Source organism: Phyllopteryx taeniolatus, chromosome 6 (assembly GCF_024500385.1).
Source record: "Phyllopteryx taeniolatus isolate TA_2022b chromosome 6, UOR_Ptae_1.2, whole genome shotgun sequence".
NCBI lineage: Eukaryota > Metazoa > Chordata > Actinopteri > Syngnathiformes > Syngnathidae > Phyllopteryx > Phyllopteryx taeniolatus.
The window spans coordinates 26,437,715-26,463,279 of NC_084507.1; the positions used below are offsets into that span (position 1 = coordinate 26,437,715).

A 25,565-nucleotide genomic window follows, 5' to 3' on the forward strand; every position below is an offset into this window, starting at 1 on the left:
CTTGACAAGTAAACAAAGAGTAAATGCCCATACAGACCAACTTATTAATGTACACATTTCTGTAGCTTTTATGTGAATGTGGATTTTATAATATAAATTTTTAAATGTGCCATTTGTCATATTAGTCATTTATAATAGTTTATTATAGATTTAATATGAATCAAATGTTCTTTTAACTTGATTTGAACATTTTGAACATGATAAACAAATAACTCTTAATCAGTCAATTAAGCTACACAGGCCACTTTCAGGCTTTGCAGGAACAATAGAAAAAATTTATCTTACTAAAAGATGTATATCTATCTGTATGTTTATCTTTTACAAAGTATGCTGGGCAAAAAATACACTGTACTTTTAAGACACAGGAACACCTTTAACGCTGAGTATCAAAAGTATCACATATTTCTTTAAAAGTCCATGTCAGATCAAGTAAAGCAATGTTTTCAGACAACACCACCACCTTGCGACAAAAAAGTAAAATGCACCAGGGAGGTGGGTGACCTGATGAATGCATTGACATCTTTTTATATTATATATGCGCGCGCGCACACACACACACACACACAAACACACACACACAGTGCCGTGAAAATGTATTGGCCCCCTTCTCAAATTCTTATATTTTTGCATAGTTTCCCCACTTTCATGTTTAAGATCATCAAACAAATGTAAATATCACAAATATAACCCAAGTGAACTTAAAATGCTGTTTGAAAAGGTGATTAATTTACTATGTATGTATGGATGGATGGATGGATGGATGGATGGATAGATAGATAGATACTTCTATTTCAATCAGTGCGCACTCACAGTGGTCTGTGCTTGTTTGTCCAATGCAGAGAGCAGGACTTGTATTCCTTTGGTGTAGTAGTCAACAGCTTCCTGGCCAGTGTGGATCTGCCCCAGGTACATGTACTTACTGTGGCCTCCATCCGGGCTTAGCTCCACAGCACGCAGAAAAACATGCATGATAAGTCAAGGAGGGTACAGGCACCAGGAGAAGGTATGATGAAAAACTGAAACCCAGAGTAAAGGATATTCCTTTAGCTTTCTGTATGTCTCCAAGCTCAGAGGAGATGTGTCCCAGCATGTCAAGAGCTTGCAGGTTGGTGGACTCCAGGTCCAGGGCACGCTGACAGTAGAGTCCAGCCATCTCAAAGTCAAAACTGTCCATGCATTCTTCAGTCTGTGCAACAACAAGAATGCATGATAAAGTTAACATGAAGAAAACCAGGGCATGGATGTCACATTTTACAGGTTGTGTTGTCAGTTGTTGTGTAGAACCACCTTCTCCAGTAGTTGCTCAACAGAGTACTTGGCAGCTGTTTTCTTCTTTGCCTTTTCATGCATTCTCACTTTCATCCTCTCCTGAGGTGTCAAGCCCACTATGCCGGCATCTAGAGTTGGAAAAGACATTATGAGGTAGAGATAGTTTGGCCTTTTTTTTTTTAACTAATACTAGTCTATCATCAATACATTGATATTGTTCATCACTACTCTACCTTTGTTTGGACGATTGTCTTTCCTCTTTGGCTTGGTTTTCTTTTTACCTTTAGCCTGCCCTCCCATAATTAGGAATACGGTGCCTTATGTTTCAACAATTTAGACTTGAAGAGGAGATTCTCTCAAAAGTTAGCCCTCAAAACACATGGAGAGCAGAGGCGAGAAAGAGTACATGGTGCGCATGCGCCAAGCGATTGCTTCCTGGCAGCGACGGGGAGTCACAGTGGACAAACTACACAGAAATATAGCCTTGCGATGCGGTACGAAAGAACCCGTGTCTGGCTTACAATATGTACGTGGTTGTGAATATAAACATACCTGTTTAAACACAGGTTAATACTTAATATAACATACATAATTAAGTAAATTCCAATGGCCGATTACATTAGGCGGGATGTATTGTTCAGAATGCCTCTTCAACCAGGGCGGGACCCACATAATAGACAAGCGTGTGAACCAATGGCACGACGTGTTGAGAACGCACCCCTGACGCATTGGGAATCTTCTGGATTTCAACCAATGAACGAGCACGTTACATTTACGCACAGGCGTTTCTGACCCCGTTGTAAATACGAATGACAGACAGAGGCGTTGATATTCATGACATCGCACAATCAATACGGAAACCCGACTCGACTTATTATCGCAGGTAATTGAGCTTTCACTTGAAATTACTATTGACAAAGAATGTACAACCATATTATCCTCGTTGTGCTGTCAGGAAATTGAGTTGCTCAGCGATACTAAGGTTAGCTGACACTCGTAGTAATGCTAATGCTAATTTACGTTATTATTACCCACCAAACACATTTGGATTTAAAAATGTATCGCACACGTATTAAATGCACAAGCATGAAACGCAATCGTGTGGCCCCTGTCAATTGTCGTCATTTTATTACGTTTTTCATCCCTTGTAACGATTAGCTGTTAGCTTTCCAGCTGTTTAATTTCTTGTATTTGCTGTAAGTGCAGTTCTAGTTTTATGCACCCCGTGTGCTTCTAGGTTTTTATATTATGAAGATACTGTACTTGGGTTTATGCTTCATATGCTTTTTTTTTTGTGCTACCTGCAGGCTGGTGAGACCCCGTTGATGTCATTCCCTGTACCAACCAGCGTTCTGCCAGCCGAGAGAGGAAGACTACCTTGTTCCACAGGTAGCTTGTGGCCAATGCCACAAACGCTACCTGCCCAGGGAAGTGGACTATCAGCAGGACTAAAGACCTTGCAAGTTGGCCCCAACAAATATCCGTTGGCCTGCATAGTGAGTGGCAGTGCATCTGCCTGCAGGGAAAGTGGTCATGTCAGACTTAAGCAAAGAGCTGGTGGATTTAGTTTGGGGGAGACCAACAACCGGAGCAGTTTCAGCCTCCATCTTTCGAAGATGGACACAAGGTAGGATCTTATGAACTGTATGTGCTTCATTTCAACGGAGATTGAGTGCATGTTGCGTCGTCTTAGTTGTCTTGTACCTCACCACGGTGGAGAATATTTTACATTTTTGATTTAATGTCGGGCGGCACGGTGGGACTGGTTAGAGCGTCAGCCTCACAGTTCTGAGGACCCCGGTTCAATCCCCGGCCCCGCCTGTGTGGAGTTTGCATGTTTCTCCCCGTGCCTGCGTGGGTTTTCTCCGGGCACTCCGGTTTACTCCCACATCCCAAAAACATGCATTAATTGGAGACTCTAAAATTGCCCATAGGTATGACTGTGAATGCGAATGGTTGTTTGTTTGTATGTGCCCTGCAATTGGCTGGCAACCAGTTCAGGGTGTATCCCGCCTCCTGCCCAATGACAGCTGGGATAGGCTCCAGCATGCCCGCGACCCTAGTGAGGAGAAGCGGCTCAGAAAATGGATGGATGGATTTAATGTCAATTATCCACCTCAGAGATTTGTGTGTGAGCGTAACACGGTTTTTATGTGACATTTGTTCGCATTATGTGTGACTATAGCAGTGCTTGAGCTCTCTACCAATAGTAATGCATGCTCATGGCATGTTTGCCAAATATGTCTTGTCTCAATCACAGGGTTTGTGTTCAGTGAGAATGAGCGCACAGCTCTCGAGCAGTTTGAAGGGGGCCCATGTGCTGTAATTGTGCCTGTACAGGTATGAACCTTTTGAAAGTCTCTTGCTATAACATGTGGGCTGCCTAAAATAGGAAGTCAAATAACTAAGAGGACGCTGGAAACAGAACTCATCATCAAGTGCTGCATATTGCAGTAAACATTTGTTGTCTCCTTGCAGGCTTTCCTCTTGAAGACTCTTCTCTTTAACCAAGAGACTTCAAACTGGAGAGACATGACAGGTACATCAAACCATGCTCCATTACCATTCTGTCTGTATGCTTATTAAATTATGCATGATTATGTGTGTGTGCTTTTTAGAGGAGGAGCAGAAAACTGTCCTCTGTTCTGGGCTGAGTGAAATCCTGGAATCGGCCTGTTCCAGCACCTCCACAGGGTTCTGCCTCGTGTCGTGGGCCAAGGGACAGAACCCGCATACCCACACGCATACGAAAGCACAGACCCAGTCACAAACACAGGACATGCCAGTGCCAGAGAGCAGCCAACCACTAGAGGGGCAACAACCCAGTGAGTCTTAACATCGTTTGTCTTACAAAGGCTCTGATTTCAAATAATGACACTCAAGCATGAGTGCTCACTTCACAAGAATCTGAATGATAACTGTTATTGTATCATGCTCTTGAATCATCTTCTTCTTTTCCTTTCGGCTTGCTCCATTAGGGGTTGCCAAAGTGTATAGTGCGTAAAAAAAAAAAAAAAGTACATGCCGCTGTTTAAATGCTAGCTTTTGGAATATAAATCAATTAGACCTAGGTAACTCCTTTCAAAGCTTTTTCTACCATCAATATGACCAATAACCAATATAACAATTTTTTTGAAATCTTCTTGAGAGGGGAAGTAAAAATAAACATCTATAATAATGTGGTCGCATAAGTGTGCGCACACTCTTATAACTGGGATGTGGTAGTGCTCATAATTAACCAATCACATTAAAACTCAGGTTAATTGGGAGTTGGCACATACCTGCCACTCTTTAAAGTGGCAAAGATTACGCCCCACCAAAACAAATATATATATTTCTGCTGTTCTAGTAGGTTTTTCCTGACATCGTTTTGCTTTCTAGCAGGAGCCTGAAATTTTTGTGCTAACACTGACTGCTGTTTCGAACTGCTCATAATTCCTTCCACTTTTTGGATTTATGGCCAAAAAGTTCAACCTTGGTTTCATCCCACCGATAATATTTTACCACGTGTTTGGGAGATTTTGTTATTCTCTAACGAAACCAAAGTTAAACTTTTTGGCCATAAGTACAAAAGGTATATATTTGGCACAAACACAACAAAATATGCAATAGTATGTATGCAAAATATGAATAGTCAAGCATGGTGGTGGCAGCATTTGAGGCTGTTTTTCTTCAGTTGGAATTGGGGCTATAGACAAGGTGGAAGGAATCATCAACAGTTTGAAACAGCAGGCAGTGTTTGCAAAACAACTTCAGGCTTTGGCTAGAAAGCAAAAAAAAAAAAAAATAAAATGTTAGAAAAAGTCTACTAGAACAGCAGAAATTCATTTTGGGGTTAATCAGAGGCACTTTAAAACTCATGTTAAATGCGAGTCGGCTGCCGACTCCCATTTTAACATGAGTGCACTTGTACAACCACCACATTATCTCAGTTATTTTTACTTCAGCTCTCAAAAGATTGAATTTTTTAAATTGAGCTGTGTAGGTTTTAGGTCACAGTAATGGTGGAAAAAGTTTTGAAATGATTTATCTTGGTCCATTTTTTTTTTTTATCAGAATCAGAATCATCTTTATTTGCCAAGTTTGTTCAAAAAACACACAAGGAATTTGTCTCCGGTAATTGGAGCCGCTCTAGTACGACAACAGACAGTCAATTGACAAAGAACACTTTTGAGACAAAAAGACATTGACAAAAACAGTCACTGAGCAATAAAGGATTGCTAGTTATCTGGTAATGTCGGTACAATGTCAGAAAAACCTGGCATTTGACCAGGGGTGTGTAGACTTTTTACATCCACTTTATGTGAACTGATAGATGTTTACAGTTGATGTTTGTTTTCTTGTACTTAGCTGCTTTGGCTGTTGAAGACCTTGGCTTTGAGCGATTTCACAGTGTTCTTCAGTAAGTGACACTTTATCTCCTGTCCAGGATAATACTTACATCTTAAAGTAGACATATTACACTTTGTTCACAAATTAAAATAGTTCTGATGAATCTTAATAACATTTTTGTGTGTAACATCATCTTTTACACACCTGTTGAAATCATCTGATTTTGGGGTGTGGGGGCTCCCTTGACCTCAAATTTTGGTTGACAGCACAAAGTAAAAAATCAACCAAGTGACGGCTCCTAATTCTGAAAATTTGTAAGTTTGTTCCCTCCCTCAAGGTATAATTGTAGTGCTTATAATTCTGTAAGCTAATGCTAATCCGTGCAACTGAGCTCAACTTAGCTCTTGGCTTTGACATTATAGTCTTTCCTTTTCCTGCGAGAAAAGAAAGTGGCGTGTACACCTTAGCTGCTAAACCTTCGGTGTGAGGTCAATATTATTTAAATTAAACAAAATCAGAACGACTTGCTAACAGAAAGAAAAACATGTATTATTATATTATATTATATATATAATTATTATTATATATTATATTATTATTATATATTATTATTTCACACACACACACGACAATGCAACCCCAATTGTTTGTATGCAAGCAATTAAAAAGTCATTTTTCCACAATACGCCCTCCTTAATACATGCTCGCTTGATACAGTTGGACTTATTCGTTTAGTTGAAGGTATTTCTTGGAGGAATGGTGCATCCATCTTGTTTGTTTGTTTGTTTGTTTTTCCTCCCATTTTGCAGAGGAACCGCTTTCATTGATTACCTGATTGGTTAGAGTACTGTCTTTCTCTGTCCAGCACTTGCACAGCACACACACAAATACAAACAAACATCAATGATTGTGAAGCTGTATTGAGCCCCAAATTACTGGGCAGCATGCTTGCACAGTCCACAGTTAGCAAAAGATCCACAAATTAAGTAGTAAATCTCCAAGGTGGAGTAAAAACATAGTTTAACAAATATGTATAATCTGTTATATAGTAAATTCCAAGAATATGTTACATTCCATGAAGCATAACATATTCGCTGTATTTCGTGTGTTTCAATAATGTTTTTGTTTGTTTGTTTCCCCTCCTGCAGGAAACGGGTTGTGATGTCTGTGTCAGATCTCCAAGCGGAGGTGCTTACTCTCTACCACACCTGGAGGGGGTGTTGTGGAGTTTTGCTGTTCCTCTACTCTGTCATCCTCACCAAGGTATTCTGGGAATTTATGTTCTGATTGGTTTAAGTGGAGAGTGAAAATCAAACTTGTTTTCCCACTTGTCTTTACAGGGCATTGAGAACATAAAAAATGAGATCCAGGACACGCTGGAGCCCCTTATAGACCCAGTGCACGGCCATGGAAGGTACCAGAACACATTTTCACACTTTGGCACAAAAATTATGCGTACATGGTGAAACTCATAATGGCACAAAGGGCTAATTTGTATTTTCATTATAATTCAAATATTTTTTTATTTGGTTTTGCAGTCAGAGTCTGGTGAACCTCCTTGTAACGGGCCGTGCAGTCTCTAATGTCTGGGATGGAGATCGAGAGTGTTCTGGAATGAGTAAGACAATAAATATTTAATGCACTCAGAGTTATAGATAAGGCCACAACAAACGTACAACATACTTGTAATGTATTTGTACATGTACAATGTTCAAGACTTCTTTTGGACAGTCCAGTGTCTCCTATAAAGGAGCCAGAATCGGCAAATCGCTTCCCAGCGAGTTGAGGCTAACATTTGGCAGCAACCTAAAAAAAAGAAAACATGGCTCAAGTCTGGACACAGCTGCTTGCATGAAAATGTTGATGCCTAAAACTGAAACTAGCTGCCATGAAAGTGATTTTAAAATGGATGAGTTAACTTGTCTATATTTTATCTACCATGACCTTCTAGTATTTTATTAACTTTTTTTGTATTTTATCTGTCGTCTTGTATTTTATCTACCTTCTAATAAGCCTCCTGTGGACAAGTGTTGATAATTAGTACTCAAGCTAAAACACTTTAAGCAATGCAGCAGGTTTGTCCAATGTTTTTGTGATGTCCATACCAAATACACAAATAAAATAAAAATAAAAAAGTAATACGTTTAAACATGCACGATCCTAACAATTCTTTAACAACAAAAAAGTAGCCCAATTTTCTGTGCTAATTGTCAATTATGTCCACCAGAGGGCAATGGTTTTGTTTTAGTGTTTTATGTTACAGATCTAAAATTGTGTTTTTTGTGAATCTTTTTCTGTCCTTCTGTGTCTTCATGTTTAGAGCTACACGGTATTCATAAGCAGGCGTCAGTTGGCTTCCTCACGCTCATGGAGTCATTACGGTACTGCAAGGTACAGTTAACTTTAAACACCCTCTCAAGACAAAATAGACACTTTCCAACAGAAATGGGAATTTAACACACTGTTTACATGACTACAAATACAAATAAACATGACCGCACTGTTACTTGTACAGTAGAGCTTTTACATATTTAGTTTGCTCCTAGCTGTAAAAATCTAAATAAAAAACACTTAGTTGGAAGGCTGCCATGTGAAAATATGTTTTTAAACAAAAGCCACAAACTGCTAGCTGCTCTCACTTTAACTTGTATTGACTATAGATTTTCAACATGTTTAAAAATACTTTGTTAGATGTGACAGATTAAGAATTTTGGCAATTTATTTGTTATTGCCAGCATAAGCACCAAAAAAGGAAATTACAAAAAGTTGATAAATTGATGCATGCCGCAGTGAGTTTAAAAAAGATCATGCGTTGTTATTTAGTGCTGCAATATTTAACACAAAAAACTAAACAAAAAATTACCAATCCCAGCAGTATTTTAACATGATAGTTCATTCAACTGACATATTGAACCATGGTGCAAAGAAATCATCGTCGGTTTATGTCATACCTCAGATTTAATTTGTAAATGTAATTATTGCCCCTTGTCAAACTTTAAAACACAGTGTGATTCATAGTAGAAATAACAAATCAAATCGATATTCATTCCAAACACATTCTGTCTGCATGTTTATTTCAGGTGGGGGCATTCCTGAAGTCGCCCAAGTTCCCTATTTGGATCATTGGCAGTGAAACTCACCTCTCTGTGTTTTTCACAAAGGCAAGTTCAATATACAGGTCCATAATTATCTAAACACGTCATACAGTGTTTAATAAAAGCCAGACTCCTCGACAGGTTAGGAAAACCAAAATATGGAACCCACTTAACAGATTTAATAAAGGGAGGTCAGATATCAATGCAAGGGGGGAGTACAATGAGGGAGGAGAGGAAAGTGAGTGTAAGAGACATAGTCATATATGGCCAGTGCTGTTACTTGGCTTTCCACCTATCCCATGTTTTTTTCCCTAAAAAGAGTGTGGGCCTACCCCTACAATGTCGTAATGACATTGTCTTTGTCATGCATGTAGAAACACACAAGCTCAATACTATGCAAGTCTGTAACCATGACAAAAAAGTGACTCTCATCCTCATAGGATGCAGTACATATGTACGGTACGTAAAAGAGTTATTGATTGCAGTAGTAATTACTTGTGGCCGTACTGACCACAAAGGCATTCTTCCCTAAAGCGGTTCTGATGTAAGTAATGCAGGCCTAAATCCCCAGTCCTTACTGAAGCTCAAACGAGGCTTCATGAGGCACTGGTTTGTCAATGTCAGTCAAATAAACTCTTGTCTTACAAAATTACAGTCAGGCAGTGTTTCTTTGCTTGGCTGTCAGCAGAGGGATTGTAGCAACAAAAAGGAAGGAATTTCATTATAGTGATGTAAAACTTGGGAAGATACTCACTTGAGTTTGTTTTAATGAGATGGACGAATGCTCATATTTGTTTGGAGTGAGATTTTAGAGTCCGTTTGTGGGAAGAAATCATGGCCAGTGGATAGGAAACAATTATTAATAACAGGAGCTCTGCAGTAGGAAACCTTTGTTTTCATCTTAACAATCTATTTCATTTTATTGTGAAGACTGGCATATAGCAATTTAATCTATCCAGTTCATGATGTTTCCATGTTAAATCACGTATAACATCTGAAATTAGAAAAACTAGACAACCACTTGTCCATCAGAAAGTGTTATGTCATAGCAGGTGGTTTTTGGTTAGCAGCGACATTGTATCCGTGTTCCTTGAATTCCTTAAGGGGTTACTTGTTGAATAATTCTCAGATCATTTTACAATAACAGAGATATGCGCTTAAGCACATGTAAACACACACAGTGCTACCTCGCTTGGTGTGGAATGCCCTCGTCCATACTGAGGTCAACTGTGTTGTTTCAACTTCATTGAAAGGCCCTCTGGAGTCAGAATCCTCAGATTTCAGCAAGTGCAAGTTCAGGTGTGTGTGTGTGTGTGCGTGCGTGTGTGTGTGTACATGTACATGAGGGAATTTCTGCATTCGGACAGCAATCTCTGTCTCTGAACAAGTAACATTAGATATTGTTGTGTCTTGTGTATTTAGGTGGTAAGTTGATGTGGGCCAAATCAATTCTCCTTGCTCTTCTGGGGGAGGGGGCACTAGAGAGACTGGGGGGGAAAAAAAGATCCCAGGGAATCATCTTCATCACAACAGCACACCCGTAATAGGCCATTGATTAAAAGCTCAATTACATGTGTTCAAGTTGAGTGAATCATGTGTTGTTTCACTAATGACCAGATGGTGTTATGCATGCTTACCTATTGCCATAGCTCCCCTAGTGTTAGTGACATATTTACAAACTTTTACAAGTCACAGTCACATACTCTTCGTTGAGTGCAGGGAACCTAATCCTGATTAACATTTGTGTGTATATATGTGTGTGTGTGTGTGTGTGTGTGTGTGTGGTTCAAGTGGATGACTTCCTGTGAGTCAAAGGGATTCCAAAATTCCCATCTGGATCCATTTGTACTCTTAAGAGAATGAACTTGAATATATGCACATGCATGTTTACTGACACACTGTAGATGTATTTCTTTATATGCTGTGCCACCATTAGCATGCTCAACCTCAGTGAGCCTGAACCCGCTCTCCTTGACAGAAAATCTGCTTTCAGGCTTTATTTGAAGTGCACTACGATTTCCCAGGCATTGTGATACGGAATCTGTACTACCTGCTAATGTAGCTTTTAGTCCCAATATAGAGACATCCTCACAAAAGCTGAACATCCGATCCCTGCTTTTGATGTGTCAGTCGCTCCTTCTGTCTGCCATTGGGGACGGGTGTGTATTCCCCGGAGTTGTCACCAGTGTGTGACTGTGGCTTTTTAGACCATCGGCTTAATAGCATTAGTTTTTGTTTTTTTTTCTTGTTTAATCTAATCTACTTACAAAAAAGACATTCCGCCATCTCCCTACCCATAAACACTGTTCTCGTGTGTGTGTGTGCACGCGCGCACGTGTGTGTGTGCACGTATGTGTGTGTGCTTGCGAGAAATGTTTGATAGAATGTAACTGGATCTGTTTTTGAGATGCCAGGAAAAATGAAGGATGGTGAAGCTGATAGATGAGACATCTTTAATAATTTTATATATCTTGTGTTGCTCTTCCAAATGGCTAATTTTTCCCTTAATTAGATCACCTTCGTTCTAAAATTACAAGTCACTGTAGATGTCATTTGTCCAAGGAAAATGCTTCCACAAACCTTTTGGACATATTGGTCCCAAATGGGAAGCGAAGAGGAAGGAAGAGAGTGGATCGGAAGGCTGTCCTTCAACGAACAGTGCAGTCTTCGCTCAGGAAAAGTGTGTGTGTGTGTGTGTGTGTTTGTGTAGGTGACATTTTTCATCGACCTTTACCCTCCTCGATGAGTGATGAGGGTTGCTGTATATCTTCTTGAGGGAGGTACGTGTGTGTATGTGTGTCTGTACAGTAGTTATGTACTGCTGTCAGTGATTTACTAGCAGAGAGAAGAGCCTCACTGGCGCTCTGTGTCCTGAGAATACTCTGCGAATACACACACACACACACACTGCAAATTTTCTTCAAGGATTGGTACAAGACAGAGAAAACATATGTGCAGAGTGCAAACAGAGTTGATGTGAAGTTCTCTCCCCTGCGTTGGCAGAACCACAAAAGGTTATTAAATCCATGCCAGAAACGGACTGTGTGCGCGTGCGTGTGCGCGTGTGTGCGCATGCATGTGCGTTGAGAGCTTTGGGTTTCACAGCATTAAATAATATAATACGTCTTGATACGTCTTAATAGTTTTTCCCCATTGCACAATTTGATAGATTACAAAAATAACAAACATTAAAAACTGTGACGGTTTAAGTTTAGAACAATACAGTAAATCTAATTAGACATTCATCGGCTATAGAAGGGAAAATCAGATGGATTTACAGATGATTTGATATTCAGTGGGGATCTCACTTTGGAGAACTCATATGCACAGGGGAACCTCGAGTGGGCCAACCCTGCGGTTATAGAAATTGGATTAATTATTTTGGTTTTTTTGGCAGGGAAAATATGCCCCTAAAAGTGCACAGAACTGCCATCATGCATGACATTGCACCAGACCCAAACCTACCTCACGAGAGCGCAGTTCAGTGAGCATCAAAGGAAGATCTGCATCTGTTTTCTTTTATGGCTTTTTTAATGACACTTATACCCCAAAAAATATTTCCTGGGAAAGACTTCTGCACAATATTAGTGATAAACGGCAACAAATTACATTGCTTGCTTAGCATTTTTGTCCCCCAACACTTCCATTAAATAGTAGGTCGACTGGCATTCTGTTAGATCGTGAGGTCACCATGTAATGCCTCCTACAATAATATAATGGCGTTAAAAGTAAAGTAACAATAGTTTCTTCTAAATATGTTTTCAAGGAGATCTGAGGTGAGGGCAATGTAGAAGCACAAAATAGCAATGCGGTGTACATTAACAGTCATTAATAATCTTTGACTGGTTAGAGCAAAGGCCATTGTGGAAGGCTGAAAGGCTGTGTGTGTGCTGTGTTGCTCATCTTTTCCCCCTGTGTATTGTCCTCTGTTACAGGATCATCAAAATGCTATAGAACCATTCTGTGGGATCACCTTTCTTTAACATGCAAAACCCAATTCTAGTGAGATACGATGTCCTGAATCACAGATGCATTCAGAACATATCAATGGAACCAACCTTTTCAGTCTGTCTTGTAGCGATCCTGTTTGGAACATGGCGGTCGACAAGATCTCGGCTTTGTTGTCTTGAAACGGATCCCTTCAGACTTGTTCCATGGGCACTTGGAGCCTCTCAGCACATACAATAGCTCTTTTGGACTGACCGTAGGGAAATTACCCCCGTAGCTTCCTGCACGTGAAGATAAGGGTCAAATACAGAAAAAGAGGAAGTACTCCAAATTTTAAAGTACCTTTTTAGTGCTGGTAAACTGGACTCAAGTGTATGTACTTCTCCTTCAAAAGACAAACCCCAGGTAGAATGGGGGAGAGAGTACAATTGTGGCTCTGTAGATTTGACCTTCGTGCACATTTACATTCAGATTTGACCAAATGCGGGATCAACAAGCTTTTTCCGACAGTCTGATGTCAGTGTCAGATTAATGCTTGATTTTTAGCTCTTGAGGTTTTTTTTAGTATTTATTTTTTTTAATTTTTTTTTATACTTTGTTCCTGTATTGAGAAGCTTGTTGTTGCTCTCTGAAGAGGGTCAAGGGTTCGAGCCAAAACGTTGGACTGCGGGGAATGGAATGCGTTCCTCAAGGCCACACACATACGCACTTTTCCGTGTTGATATTATGTCTTGTTTTAAGTGTCAATTGTAGAATCCCTGCATTTGCGACTAGAATACAGTTGTTCTCTTTTCAAGCAAATAAACATTTGGAAACGGGTAATTAAACTGCATCTCAGACACAAACACACTCCTGGTAATGTAATGGCACCAAGGAGAGACACACACATGTACACTCCCTGTGGAGTATGTTTGCGCCATGTTTCCCAACTCAGCAGCATCTTCCTCAGGCCTCTAATAAAACACAGATCAAAGACAACCAAGTAGACCTGTCATCACACACACACAGTCATGTCATTTTGGCCGCCATTATTTTACCTCATGAACATATTCTGAGCGCTCGTGAACATTGTAATATCACCTACCGGTACTTAACATCCATAATGGTACTTTTTTTGTTGTTGTTGTTGATGACTATGTGTTAGGTGTTAGTTTTTTAGCGGTAGACTGTGTCCTGGAAAACACAAACTGTAGCTAAACTTACCTGTACAATGTTCATTGGACCTCTGGGTTTTGTAAGGCCACATGAAATCCATTGTTTGTCTCATCACCTTGCAAAGACACATTGTCTAAACTTTAACATGAGGAGGGCTAGGAAAATAATCGAATAACTCGGCTAAGTCGACTTCAAAAATAGGTTGATGCAAAATTTCTACCTTGAAACTCCATCAAGACAAAAAAAAAAAAAAAAAAAAAGCTGCTGGCCAGAACTATGTTTGCGCCACCGGAGACAATGTTTCACACGGACATTTGTTGCAGATGGAAGCAGTGTTGGGTCACTGATAAACTTTGCCAAAAACAACAGAGGAGCGTCTGTGTGTTGTTTTTTTAAGACACTATTAGATGTGTATAATGTTCATATAACATTATGTATGAGTGAGCAAAATCGTAGTTAGCATTTCTTTTTACCAAAAATGGTCATGGCTAGCCTGTTAATGCTAATCATGAAAGCTAACCATTTAGCAAAGGCTGATTTTGTTGTCTTATTCTGTATAGAGTTCAGTACCAACATGCAGTTTAAGGATAATCTATAGGATAATCGATTCTAAAAAGATTCGATCATGACAGCCCTAAATATTAGTTTTATGATTGATCACCATCGTCAATGTGTCAAGACCTCAACTCCACTGTTCCACCAGTGACTGTTAGAAACATAAGAATGACTTTACTCATGATGATCGGTCACCTTTTATATTCCTTGTGGAACCGTTTATGTAATGACAAATCTACCAGCAAATTTATGAAGCCTATAATGTTAACAAATCAGGACCGGCTATAGTATGTGCGACAGATCACTGTGTCGACTGGTCTGTTTTCTTTGTCTCTGAAGCAAAAGCAGCTGGGAGTCATCTCTGCTCAATCTCCCTCCCTCTCCACCTCCCGAGTGAACGCTGAGCACAGTAATAAGTGGACAGTGAAACCTTAGCAGCCTCCCCAGATCAAGCTTTAATAAAGGCCAAGTATAACTGAGATGGTGCTGGCTTATATGGAGGAACCAAAAGAAATGTCTGTGTTTCTCACATACACACCTCATGACAGTTATTTTATTAACAAAAATGTCTCATTTCACTTTCACAGCAGTTGTTTTTTTTGTTTGGGTTTTTTTTTTGTTTTGTCTTTCATAAACTACATTTGGCTTAATTAGTATTCAAGCTACTTGATATTTTTGCTCCCTTGCCATGTTGAATTGTTACATTTATGTCCACATTGGACAATGTAGTGGACATAAATAAATTCAAGACTTTTTTTCCCTAAAATAATGTTACTTATACAATTTAAATTCAATTCAGTTGACAATATGAGGGGGCAAAAAAATGTACACTAAGCTGGTTGCATAAGTGTGCACTTATGAAACTAATAACAGTGTCGCGTCAATGACATAATTGTTTTGGGTAAGAGTCCATTATCATGGAACACTCTTTCAAAGCCTTCCTTTTCCTCTATTTTTGTTTATTGGAATATATTTTGAAAGCTTAAATTCCTCAAGCAGGTTTTGGTCTAACATTGACTGGTATTTTGGAACTGTTCAGTCCCTCCTCAAATGATTTATTGTTCTAATTTTTTACAGAAGAAAAAGTATTAAAAGAGATGTGTGTTCATTCTCTATATCCACTGTAAATTTGGAAACACAAAGTAGAAGACAGGACTTAGTGCTCTACATTGTTATTATCCTAAAGAACATATCAAAATGAATGAATATACAAAAATTACAGTGCGGTATTTGCTTACTGCTAATCTTATTCAGGTGAAATTCATCAACAAAACAAAGTGCAGCGTTTCTCATGAATCATGTTTATGTGTACGACTTGATTACCTGATTGTGTGTTTGCAGTAAAAACAAGTCAGCAGACTTTATCAGCAAATCGGTTAATAGCCTGGCAGACTCATGTGATTACGTTGGCCCGTTGCTCAGCCGTACACTCACACATGTTCGGCCTATAGTACCAGTGCACTGCGCACACACACACACACACACACACACAAGCGTATACGCAAAACACTGTTTCTACAGGTTGTTGGTTATCGTGCCAGACACTCAACATCCACAACATTTTTTTTTTTTTTTCCCTTGATTCTTATAATGTCATACTGTGTGTATCTTCTCGGCTATAGGAGATGTCCCTAGTTGGTCCAGAATGTCCATCAGAGCAGGCCAGGAGGGTCTTCCAGTCATTTGATCCTGAAGGTAATCAATTGTTGCAACGTATTCATTTCATGGCATCCATCACACTGTACTAATGAGGAGACATTGTATCATCAACACAGCATTCCTCTCCTATCCGGTTTAAGATGTTTAACCACCCTCTTTGTTTCTTCCTTCATTTGCTTTTTTTTTCCCCCTCTCTCCTCTCTCTCTAATATTTTTCCTTTTCAACAACCAGAACGACTTTTCTCTCTCATCTCCACTGTTGTTGTTTAGGTTGGTGAGCTCAGCTCCTCTTACAGCTGAGTCAACCATCCCACTCTCTTCCTCCTTGTCGCTTCCAGGTTACTAGGGGAAAGGACAAGTTGAGTGATGGAATAGTAATGATAGAAAAATTAGGTTTAGAAAGATAAGATTGTTATGTAAGACATACTGTACGCTTGTAACATAATGTGTCCATTAGCAGACCAAGAGGTTTGAACTTGGTGCAAAACTCTTAGGCAACCACATTCTCATTCTAGCTTTTAATATGAATCATAGGACTGATATAGTTGGCAGCATTATGCAAAAAAATGTTCAACTGGATGGATTTCGTTCCATGGAACTTTGTAGAATGGTGTTATCTACTCACATTTTCAGCAGTTAATTCTACGTTTAATGTTTCAAAGATATGTTCCCGGCAGCCCCATTTGCCTAAAACCTAGTGCGCTGTGGAATTTGGGCCAGGTTTTTCTCCATATCCAAGTCTTGCTAAATTTTCTCATGGTCTATCTCGGTATCCATGGCGGGCCTTATGAAAAGGTCTGGTGAGTACCGGATGGTCAAAGGTGCATTATAATCCGTCCTGCGATCTACCACGGATGCCAGTACGTTCCCTTCTGACCCGTCTCGTTTTGATGGGGTCTCTCGCTTTTCTCATATTCGGTCAAGGCTTTCTACAGATGAAACTTAGACGCCGGGCAGTTATGGGATAAGTTTGCGGGCAGAGCAGACTCAAATGAAGCTCCCTTGCCCGGCCTGGGTTTATACTCTCACCCACCTGGATCACGTGTGCCATGTCAGACTGTAGTGAGAGCCTTGACAAAACGGGACAAAAAGCACACCAAACATTGAAGATTGTCACAAAACCTGAAAGGACCGTGACATGCCAGGGAAATACATTTGCTTCCCGTCCCATTATAAACAACCTCCCCCAAGATTCTTTACGCCCTATTACGTACTGTCAGCTTGTGTGGCAGACACCCTTTTTTACTACGTCCGTGTTGGTTTCTAATCCGCACCGTGACAGCCGTGGCTCATTTTTTGATAGTTTCAAAATGTGGTCAGGCATTGACAACATTCAGGCCTGTAACGTAACTGCCATGGCCGCTTGGAACAACGTGCAAGCATAGCATAAGCATAGCTTATGCTAGCATCTGAAAGGTGACTAGCTTGTTCTCTTGTTTGCGACATGCATTTGTGATACACATATTAACAATACATTCAATAAATTATGTCTCCCCCATCCCCCCAGCTACTGACTGCATCCTGCCAGGACATTGTGATCACCATATTGTCTTTTTCACACTTTCTCAAACATTTCACCTTCACCTACAGTCTCAGCCCGTGTATACGATTTAGATGCTCACCATATGCACACATGCGAGAGGATGTAGTCTGCGTAATTACATACATTATGTTCACTCTGCGCGCTGGCTTTAGCCATGCTTCAGCACACTTGAGTGCCGCAAATCTGACCATGTCACACAGCGAGTCATCACGGCGCCACTTGTTGTGAGGGGAGAAAAACACATTCGTAAACTCCAGGAAAATATGAGGACACAGCCACCCACTGTCTGTGAAGTTCGCTTAATAGATACTGTTTGCACCTACTCTTCTGGGTGAGGTTAAGTTGTTTAAGAGAAGCAGTCCAAACAGACAGGGCATGCATCTAAACATGAGCCCACATAGGCTTACATCTTAATGTTTGAGTGAGTCACATTCCAAATTCAGACAGACGCGCCTTCAAAAGCACATGTTAGCGTTTAAAGTGTCTCCTCACAGGTAAAGTGATCATCATGTCCATGGAATGTAGGTCAGCGAGAAAGGGCAAAGTGTATATGTGTGTTATTTTGACTTGCATCACATAGTTAATTCCCATATGGCATGTATGTGTGCGGTATGGGTGAAGGGCTCCTTTTTTTTTTTTTTTTTTTTTTTTTTTTAGCCACAGCTGTGTCGTGGTTGTTCATCTCTCTTTGTGCGTCTCCCTCCAGATAACGGCTTCATCCCAGACTCTCTGCTGCAGGATGCGATGAAAACCCTTGACCTTGTCTCAGAGCCAGAGTAGTAAGTGCTTGCATGTCTTGAGGCTGGTCTTTGTGTGTAGCACCTGTAGCTCTTCTAAAGTTCCCACTCCAAAGTCACGGCCAGGCCAGGTCACCAGCCCAGCTCATGTTTCACTACCAGCCTCCTATAAAGTATAGCAAGAGCCGACTCATTGTGAAAGTGCAAGGGAAAAAAAAAAAGAACGCCAGAATCCGTGGCTCAGAGGGAGAACATTAACGACAGGAAGAATGCCTGCGAGAGGGAGGAAACACTTAAAAGCATTGCTTCAAACAGGAGCACGTTATCCACCTAGGAGTGGTAAGCCCTGCACTGGGACTACGGGCATAGTCGAGTGTTTGGACCACTCGTGCTCTGCAGAGCCCCAGATGGCCAACGCATCACATCATAACAGAACACACTATGGGGGGTACTCCTTTCTCTTTCCTTGCCACACAAGAGGAGTATAACAGCCCCAAATGCACCATGTTGAATAATATTCAGTATGTTGTTTGGTTCTGATCTACAGTGGGTACGGAAAGTATTCAGACCCCCTTAAATTTTTCACTCTTTATTATATTCCAGCCATTTGCTATAATCATTTAAGTTAATTTTTTTCCCACAGATTTATTAAAAAAGAAAAACTGAAATATCACATAAGTATTCAGACCCTTATCTCAGTATTTAGTAGAAGCACCCTTTTGAGCTAATACAGCCATGAGTCTTTTTGGGAATGATGCAACAAGTTTTTCACACCTGGATTTGGGGATTCTCTGCCATTCCTCTTCGCAGATCCTCTCCAGTTCTGTCAGGGTGGATGGTGAATGTTGGTGGACAGCCATTTTTAGGTCTCTCCAGAGATGCTCAATTGGGTTTAAGTCAAGACTCTGGCTGGGCCATTCTAGAACAGTCACAGAGTTGTTCTGAAGCCACTCCTTTATTATTTTAGCTGTGTGCTTCGGGTCATTGTCTTGTTGGAAGGTGAACCTTTGACCCAGTTTGAGGTCCTGAGCACTCTGGAGAAGGTTTTCGTCCAGGATATTCCTGTACTTGGCCACATTCATCTTTCCTTCCATTGCAACCAGTCTTCCTGTCCCTGCAGCTGAAAAACACCCCCACAGCATGATGCTGCCACCACCATGCTTCACTGTTGGGACTGTATTGGACAGGTGATGAGCAGTGCCTGGTTTTCACCACACATGCCTCTTAGAATTAAGGCCAACAGTTTCTATCATGGTCTCATCAGACCAGAGAATCTTATTTCTCACCATCTTGGAGTCCTTCAGGTGTTTTTTAGCAAACTCCATGCGGGCTTTTGTGTGTCTTGCACTGAGGAGAGGCTTCCGTCGGGCAACTCTGCCATAAAGCCCCGACTGGTGGAGGGCTGTAGTGATGGTTGACTTTCAATAACTTTCTCCCATCTCCCGACTGCATCTCTGGAGCTCAGCCACAGTGATCTTTGGGTTCTTCTTTACCTCTCTCACCAAGGCTCTTTTCCTCCGATTTCTCAGTTTGCCGGACGGTCAGCTCTACGAAGGGTTATGGTCGTCCCAAACGTCTTCCATTTCAGGATTATGGAGGCCCCTGTCCTCTTAGGAACCTTAAGTGCAGCAGAATGTTTTTTATAACCTTGCCCAGATCTGTGCCTTGCCACAATTCTGTCTCTGAGCTCTTCAGGCAGTTCCTTTGACCTCATGATTCTCATTTGCTCTGACGTGCACTGTGAGCTGTAAGGTCTTATGTAGACAGGTGTGTGGCTTTCCTAATCGAGTCCAATCAGTATAATCAAGCACAGCTGGACTCCAATGAAGGTGTAGAACCATTTTAAGGATGATCAGAAGAAATGGACAGCACCTGAGTTAAATATATGAGTGTCACAGGAAAGGGTCTGAATACTTATGGCTGTGTGATATTTCAGTTTTTATTTTTTACTACATCTGCAAAAATTTCAACAATTCCTTTTTTTCTGTCAGTATGGAGTGCTGTGTGTACATTAATGAGAAAAAAAATGAACTTAAATGATTTTAGCAAATGACTGCGATATATCAAAGAGTGAACATTTTAAGGGGGTCTGAATACTTTCCGTACCCACTGTAAATCAACCTTTTTTTTTTACTTTTATTACCAAGAGAACCAGGCCATGTATTTCTTTCCATGTGCCTCACAATGGCTGTACTATTTTAGTATCAGCTCCTCGCCACTGTTCAAATTGTAGATGTTCTCAGCAATTAAAGATTCATACATGTCCTGCTGTTTGAAGTTGATCACTTTTTTGGCCGGACCTCCAAAGCGTGTTCATGTTTTGGGGATGGGGTTCAAATATGCACATTTTTGCAGCATGTTCCTTCAAATGAAAATTACTGTTTAACACACTCATGTGCAGTCCATGGAGAGAACTGTACGCATCATCATATTGCATCCAGTCGGCTTTTATACGGTCACGCCATGTATACACGCATCACACTTGCATGTAGTGGGTGTCTACTCTCTCCCTGCTGCCTTAAAAGGACAATTGAACAAGAGGCTTTTTTTTTCTTTCTTTCATTTGCCTGGTAATAATAATAACGCTGATCTAACACACAGGAATGTCTGGAAAGGAGTATATTTAGTTGTACCACAGTCTTTGTGAAAACACGCAGGCGCTCACCAAAACATGGTTTTACTGAGCCCTGACATGATATTTCCCTGTATTCTTAACAAACAATTTTTTTTATTATTATGATTTCTTTATTTTTTAATTCCCTCCTCCTTCTTCCCCACCAGTGTTCGTCTGGTCAAGAACAAACTGGATCCAGAGAACTTGGGCATAATTCTTCTGGGCCCTTTCCTGTTGGAATTCTTTCCCGATCAGGTATGTGTCCAAAGGTGGACGCACAAATTCCTTCCATCCCCATTTGTTTGTGCTTATTGCAGTTAAAAAGCAATCAGATTGAGTTCTCTTTCACATAAGCATCGACATCCAAGTGCTGTTCTAGCTAATCAAAGGCTTTTGCGCCAAAAACATTCCTGTGGTGTCTCATGTGAAATCTATGCGTGTGTTCACAATCATATGACTCTGCTTGTTAAAGACTTTCGAGAGAGCGGGTAAGCCTTCTTTTTTATAAGGTAGAGATAGAGGGAACTGTGTTAAAGTGATCAGGGCTTTAGGGACCCACCAGAGAAACAGCTCAGAGCTGCAAAGAAATTATACTGCCATTAGCCAAGTGGACGCACACGCAGACACACGTGGGATCAGGTCAAGGGTTTGGGTTTCATATGAAGGCTTATAAACATGAGAAACTGGCCGCGCTCTTAGACAACACACCCTATTAGCATCCTGCACCTTCAAGCCAAAGTCAGCACAAATGTCATTGTTTTCCTACTTTTGGCTGTTATGTGGTAATTGGAGTTGCTTCAATGCATCAAAAGCGCTTGAATGTCACACGCAGGATTGTAAGATGGCCGCCAGGACTTTGCAGTGAAAAACGTTCCACTTCTGGGTCTTCACCCCCTGCTGTACGATTATGTTCTGGCTGGAGAGTCTCTCCAGCATGTTTTTTTCACTTTTGTTTCCCGACCTGTATTCCAGGATTCAGGAATCCCGGACTCGTTCCCCGTCTACCACTACAATGGACTTAAACAGTCCAACCACAACGAGAGGGTAAGACAGTGACGCTTTTTTCTCTTAAGCCGTCTGTATCCATGTTGCATCTCTGCATTCGCTGTCACCATTCATGCATACACACACACTGTCGGCAGTACCCTGCCCTTCCAGAACAATCAGTAGCTATTGCCTAATAGCCTGCCCAGTCATCTAAAAAGCTCATGGCTTTGCCTCCTGTTCCTCAAAGTCACTATGGCAGAGAGGCGAGTGTCAACAGCACGGCTGTGATAAACGGTCACCGGCAGGCCTATTAGACAGGCCTAGTGTGACGGATGGCTGTCAGTGTGTGTCACCCGTATCTGTGGCTGCAGACAAGCAGGAATATCGCTTTCTGCAGCTGTCAGCGTGGATGGGCCTGCGAAACACCTTTTTTTTTTGTTGCTCTCCCATACGTGTACCTGACATCGTAGGAGGTGTACCACAATTATACAGAAACCTATGCATATATGCACAACGCTCCAAGTCGCTTCTCAGGTTGCTGTGGCGATTCCTTTTCCATAGACACAGAAAGTATTTTAAAGTATTATTTCCGTGCTTGCAGCCTGTATATATGCCTGTGTCTGCACATGTGGGTGTGTCTGCTCTAAAATAACATCGACACTTCGCGTTTCAACCCACTCCACTTTAAGTGAAGTGCCTGGAAAGAGATTGATAGCGCCGCCACTGTCTGTCGCTGGGTTCAGGGAACAAATTCAATCATGCGATATTGTTTCCCCACTGGGATACATTGGATCTATAGTTGTTAATCCACTATACCGCAGACATTTTTGTGTGTGCTGCACTAAGGTCACAGCTTTGTGTTATTCAAGCGGGGTACACTCATAGCGATTTTTTTAAAATATAAGAGACCACATGCGATGAGGAAAAACGCTGCATGTGTGTGCTGACTGTACTTCACATTACTTGTGATCTCATCCTGGGCCAAAAATTGTATCTACTGTACCTATTCCATTTTAATAAACTGATGATTTGTTTGTTTTCTTTTGAATTAAAGAGGAAATGGACCTCGTCAATCATGGCGCTCCGATTTGACTGCATTTGGAAGCAGTTTTCCCCATAGGAAATAGAAATTCCAGGATTATTCATCACATATATCATTATACCTTGATTAATTCTCCTTATGTTTTAAGTAATGTTTTAATACTCTTACAGCTTATATCGGTGTAAAGATAAGTTAACCAATGTTATTGGTAAAGCACAAATCCTTACCTCACTCTTGCACTCAAAGTTCTCCAAATAAGCAGCAAAGCATGCTTGCTACAAGCTGTTTATTTGACACTCCCAGTTGAAGTTTTCTTTCAAACTGACACGTAAAACAAAAGAGGATTAAACATTGCATTTCTAAACCAAAATATTCAACTAAACTGTGTAATTTCACCTCCCAAAAGTGAAAATATTAATGTGAAGAAAAAAAACCACGGACTGGCTAAGGTATATTAGCAACTGCAACTTTAACAGACACGGAGCAGCAACACACACAAACAGAGCACACAACATGACTTAAAGGCATATTTGCTCTCAGTTCTTTGGGAACAGTGTCTATTTACTACACCTTGTTTTGCTTCTTTTTCTTGCTTTTCATCTACATCCAGTAGATCTTTTAATGCCTTGAGTGCCTTGAGACAACTTTTGTTGTGATTTGACGCTGTATAAATACAATTCCATTGAATTTGATTAAGACTTGCCCGTGTACTCAAAACAAAAAACTGTAAACAAGTGATTGCTTACAAATCTGTGATATAGCGGTGTGAAAGATTAACCATGATATAGCGAGGGTTCACCGTACTAATCCATGTGTTAGCTTGCATGACAAAATCCCTAAGGTTTGTACTGACGTGTGTTTATTTCAGGTGGAGTATGTGGAAGGGACCGCTTTGGTGCTAGGGTTCGAAGACCCCATGGTACGGACCGACGACACTCCAGTCAAACGCTGCCTACAGACCAAGTGGCCCTACATCGAGCTGCTGTGGACCACCGAGCGCTCTCCGTCACTCAACTAGTCCTGTTTGTACATGCAATTGACCACTACTGCCTCCATCTCACACACACACACACACACACACACACGGTTCTGCTCCAGGGAGCTTATATATAACGGGACCACAACCACACACACACATACACATTCTGTATACGCAACATTAATGAATGAGAACGTCACAAATGCACACAAAAAGACTCGAACAAACACACTGTATATGCCTGAGATTCATTCTTTCAGTCTCAATTCAACTCACCTTGAAATGATACTTATTGTCTGTTCAGCACGGCTTGTCATTTGTCACGTAGGCTGTTTATCATGTCGAACTGTAGCGTGTCACACAAAGTCACATGCTGGTGCGCATATAGAGTTGTCACGACAACTCTACGATTATTCGAAGGACGGGTAAAACAAAACGAATGACCAAAGCTTTCCACATGAGAACACAGAGACTTTCACTCCCACTGCTCAATGTTTACAATGTTAGGACCAACATAGGCACACGGGGAACTGTGGAGGTTTCTTCAATGTTTTCCGCAGCATGTAAGAGTGCACACTGACGATGTACCTCATGCACCACATTGAGAAAGCGGCCAGGCGCTCATGTATTTATTAACACGCTCACAGTTCAGATTGTGGAATAAACACTTTTCTTTCTTTTTTTTTTGGGACATTCTCCTCTGTTGTTTAAATGTGAAGTTCTCCTTGGCCCAATGTCAGGAAACATCAGGTTTCCAGGTCCATCTGTATCCCTTCATGACTAACTCACGGCACATGTTAGCGCTCTGCGGAGGCTCACGAGGAATATAGCAATACCTCTCCAGGATGGTGAGTTGAAATGTCTGATGAAAGTGGTGTAAGATGATGTGTTCTCACCTAGTACACATAAAGGAATATTTGTCTTGTACCTCACAGGGTCAAAACGGACTTGTCCAAACCCACTTAGTTATGTACAAGTCTTGGTGATAAATTGAAGTAGTGAAGTAGTCTCATATGAGTTCATGCTAGGTACTGTGTAACAAATCTGATAAGAAGTCTCATTCAAAGTGACAGGATCTATCTAACCTGATGAGCTTTTAGTTGGAAGTCAAATGTGCATGTCGTAAAAATGTGCTATGTCACGGTGATTTTCAAAGTGGTACTAGTACCACTAGTAGTACGTGTGCTGCCTCTACGTGACAGAATCACTGAATTAAATGTTCACACTGCAGTACATTTTTCGGTTATATTTAACATTACATCTGCATTCTTTTTTTAAAGTGCTTGTTTTCAAATGTTTCTTTGAGTGCATTTTTAGTTTAACCTATATGTGTGATAAATTAATAATAATAATTATATAGCACAAACCTCCTGCACTTATATATTTTCATGTGGGTCATTATGGTGGTACTTGGAGAGCCAAGTATTTCTTGAGGTGGTACTTGGTCTGCAAGCTTTTAGAACCACTGCTATGTCATAAGCATTACATTGCAACATGGTGGACTTGTGATTAGCCTGTTCTGAGGTTCTGGGTTTGAATCCCAGGTCTGGCTTACCTGTGTGGAATTTTCATGTTGCAAATGTGGGGAGTAAAAGTAAAAAGTTACCAGAAAAATAAATACAATACTCAAGTCCAGATACCCGAAAAATC

At 40.7% G+C, this 25,565-nt stretch overlaps 2 protein-coding genes across 2 annotated transcripts in view; one reads left to right on the forward strand and one right to left on the reverse strand.

The window, feature by feature from the left end:
* Positions 1-1,706, reverse strand: part of si:dkey-12j5.1 (uncharacterized) — a 31,227-nt gene extending 29,521 nt beyond the window's left edge. Inside the window, exons 1-4 of the mRNA XM_061777391.1 lie at positions 1,503-1,706; positions 1,288-1,397; positions 1,042-1,186; positions 811-965 (exon numbers count right to left, since the gene is read on the reverse strand). Of these exons, the coding sequence (XP_061633375.1) occupies positions 811-965; positions 1,042-1,186; positions 1,288-1,397; positions 1,503-1,569 (477 nt within the window). The 5' untranslated portion in view covers positions 1,570-1,706. The remainder of the gene's footprint in view (positions 1-810; positions 966-1,041; positions 1,187-1,287; positions 1,398-1,502) is intronic.
* A 321-nt stretch (positions 1,707-2,027) lies between these two features.
* Positions 2,028-24,594, forward strand: mindy3 (MINDY lysine 48 deubiquitinase 3). Its single transcript, XM_061777076.1, has 16 exons — positions 2,028-2,152; positions 2,577-2,896; positions 3,530-3,609; positions 3,748-3,808; positions 3,888-4,094; positions 5,620-5,671; positions 6,750-6,864; positions 6,942-7,015; positions 7,140-7,219; positions 7,922-7,992; positions 8,682-8,762; positions 15,977-16,049; positions 18,263-18,335; positions 21,075-21,162; positions 21,880-21,951; positions 23,805-24,594. Exons 2-16 carry the CDS (start codon positions 2,803-2,805, stop codon positions 23,952-23,954), a joined length of 1,371 nt encoding a protein of 456 aa, XP_061633060.1. The 5' UTR covers positions 2,028-2,152; positions 2,577-2,802; the 3' UTR covers positions 23,955-24,594.
* The last annotated feature ends 971 nt before the right edge of the window (positions 24,595-25,565 follow it).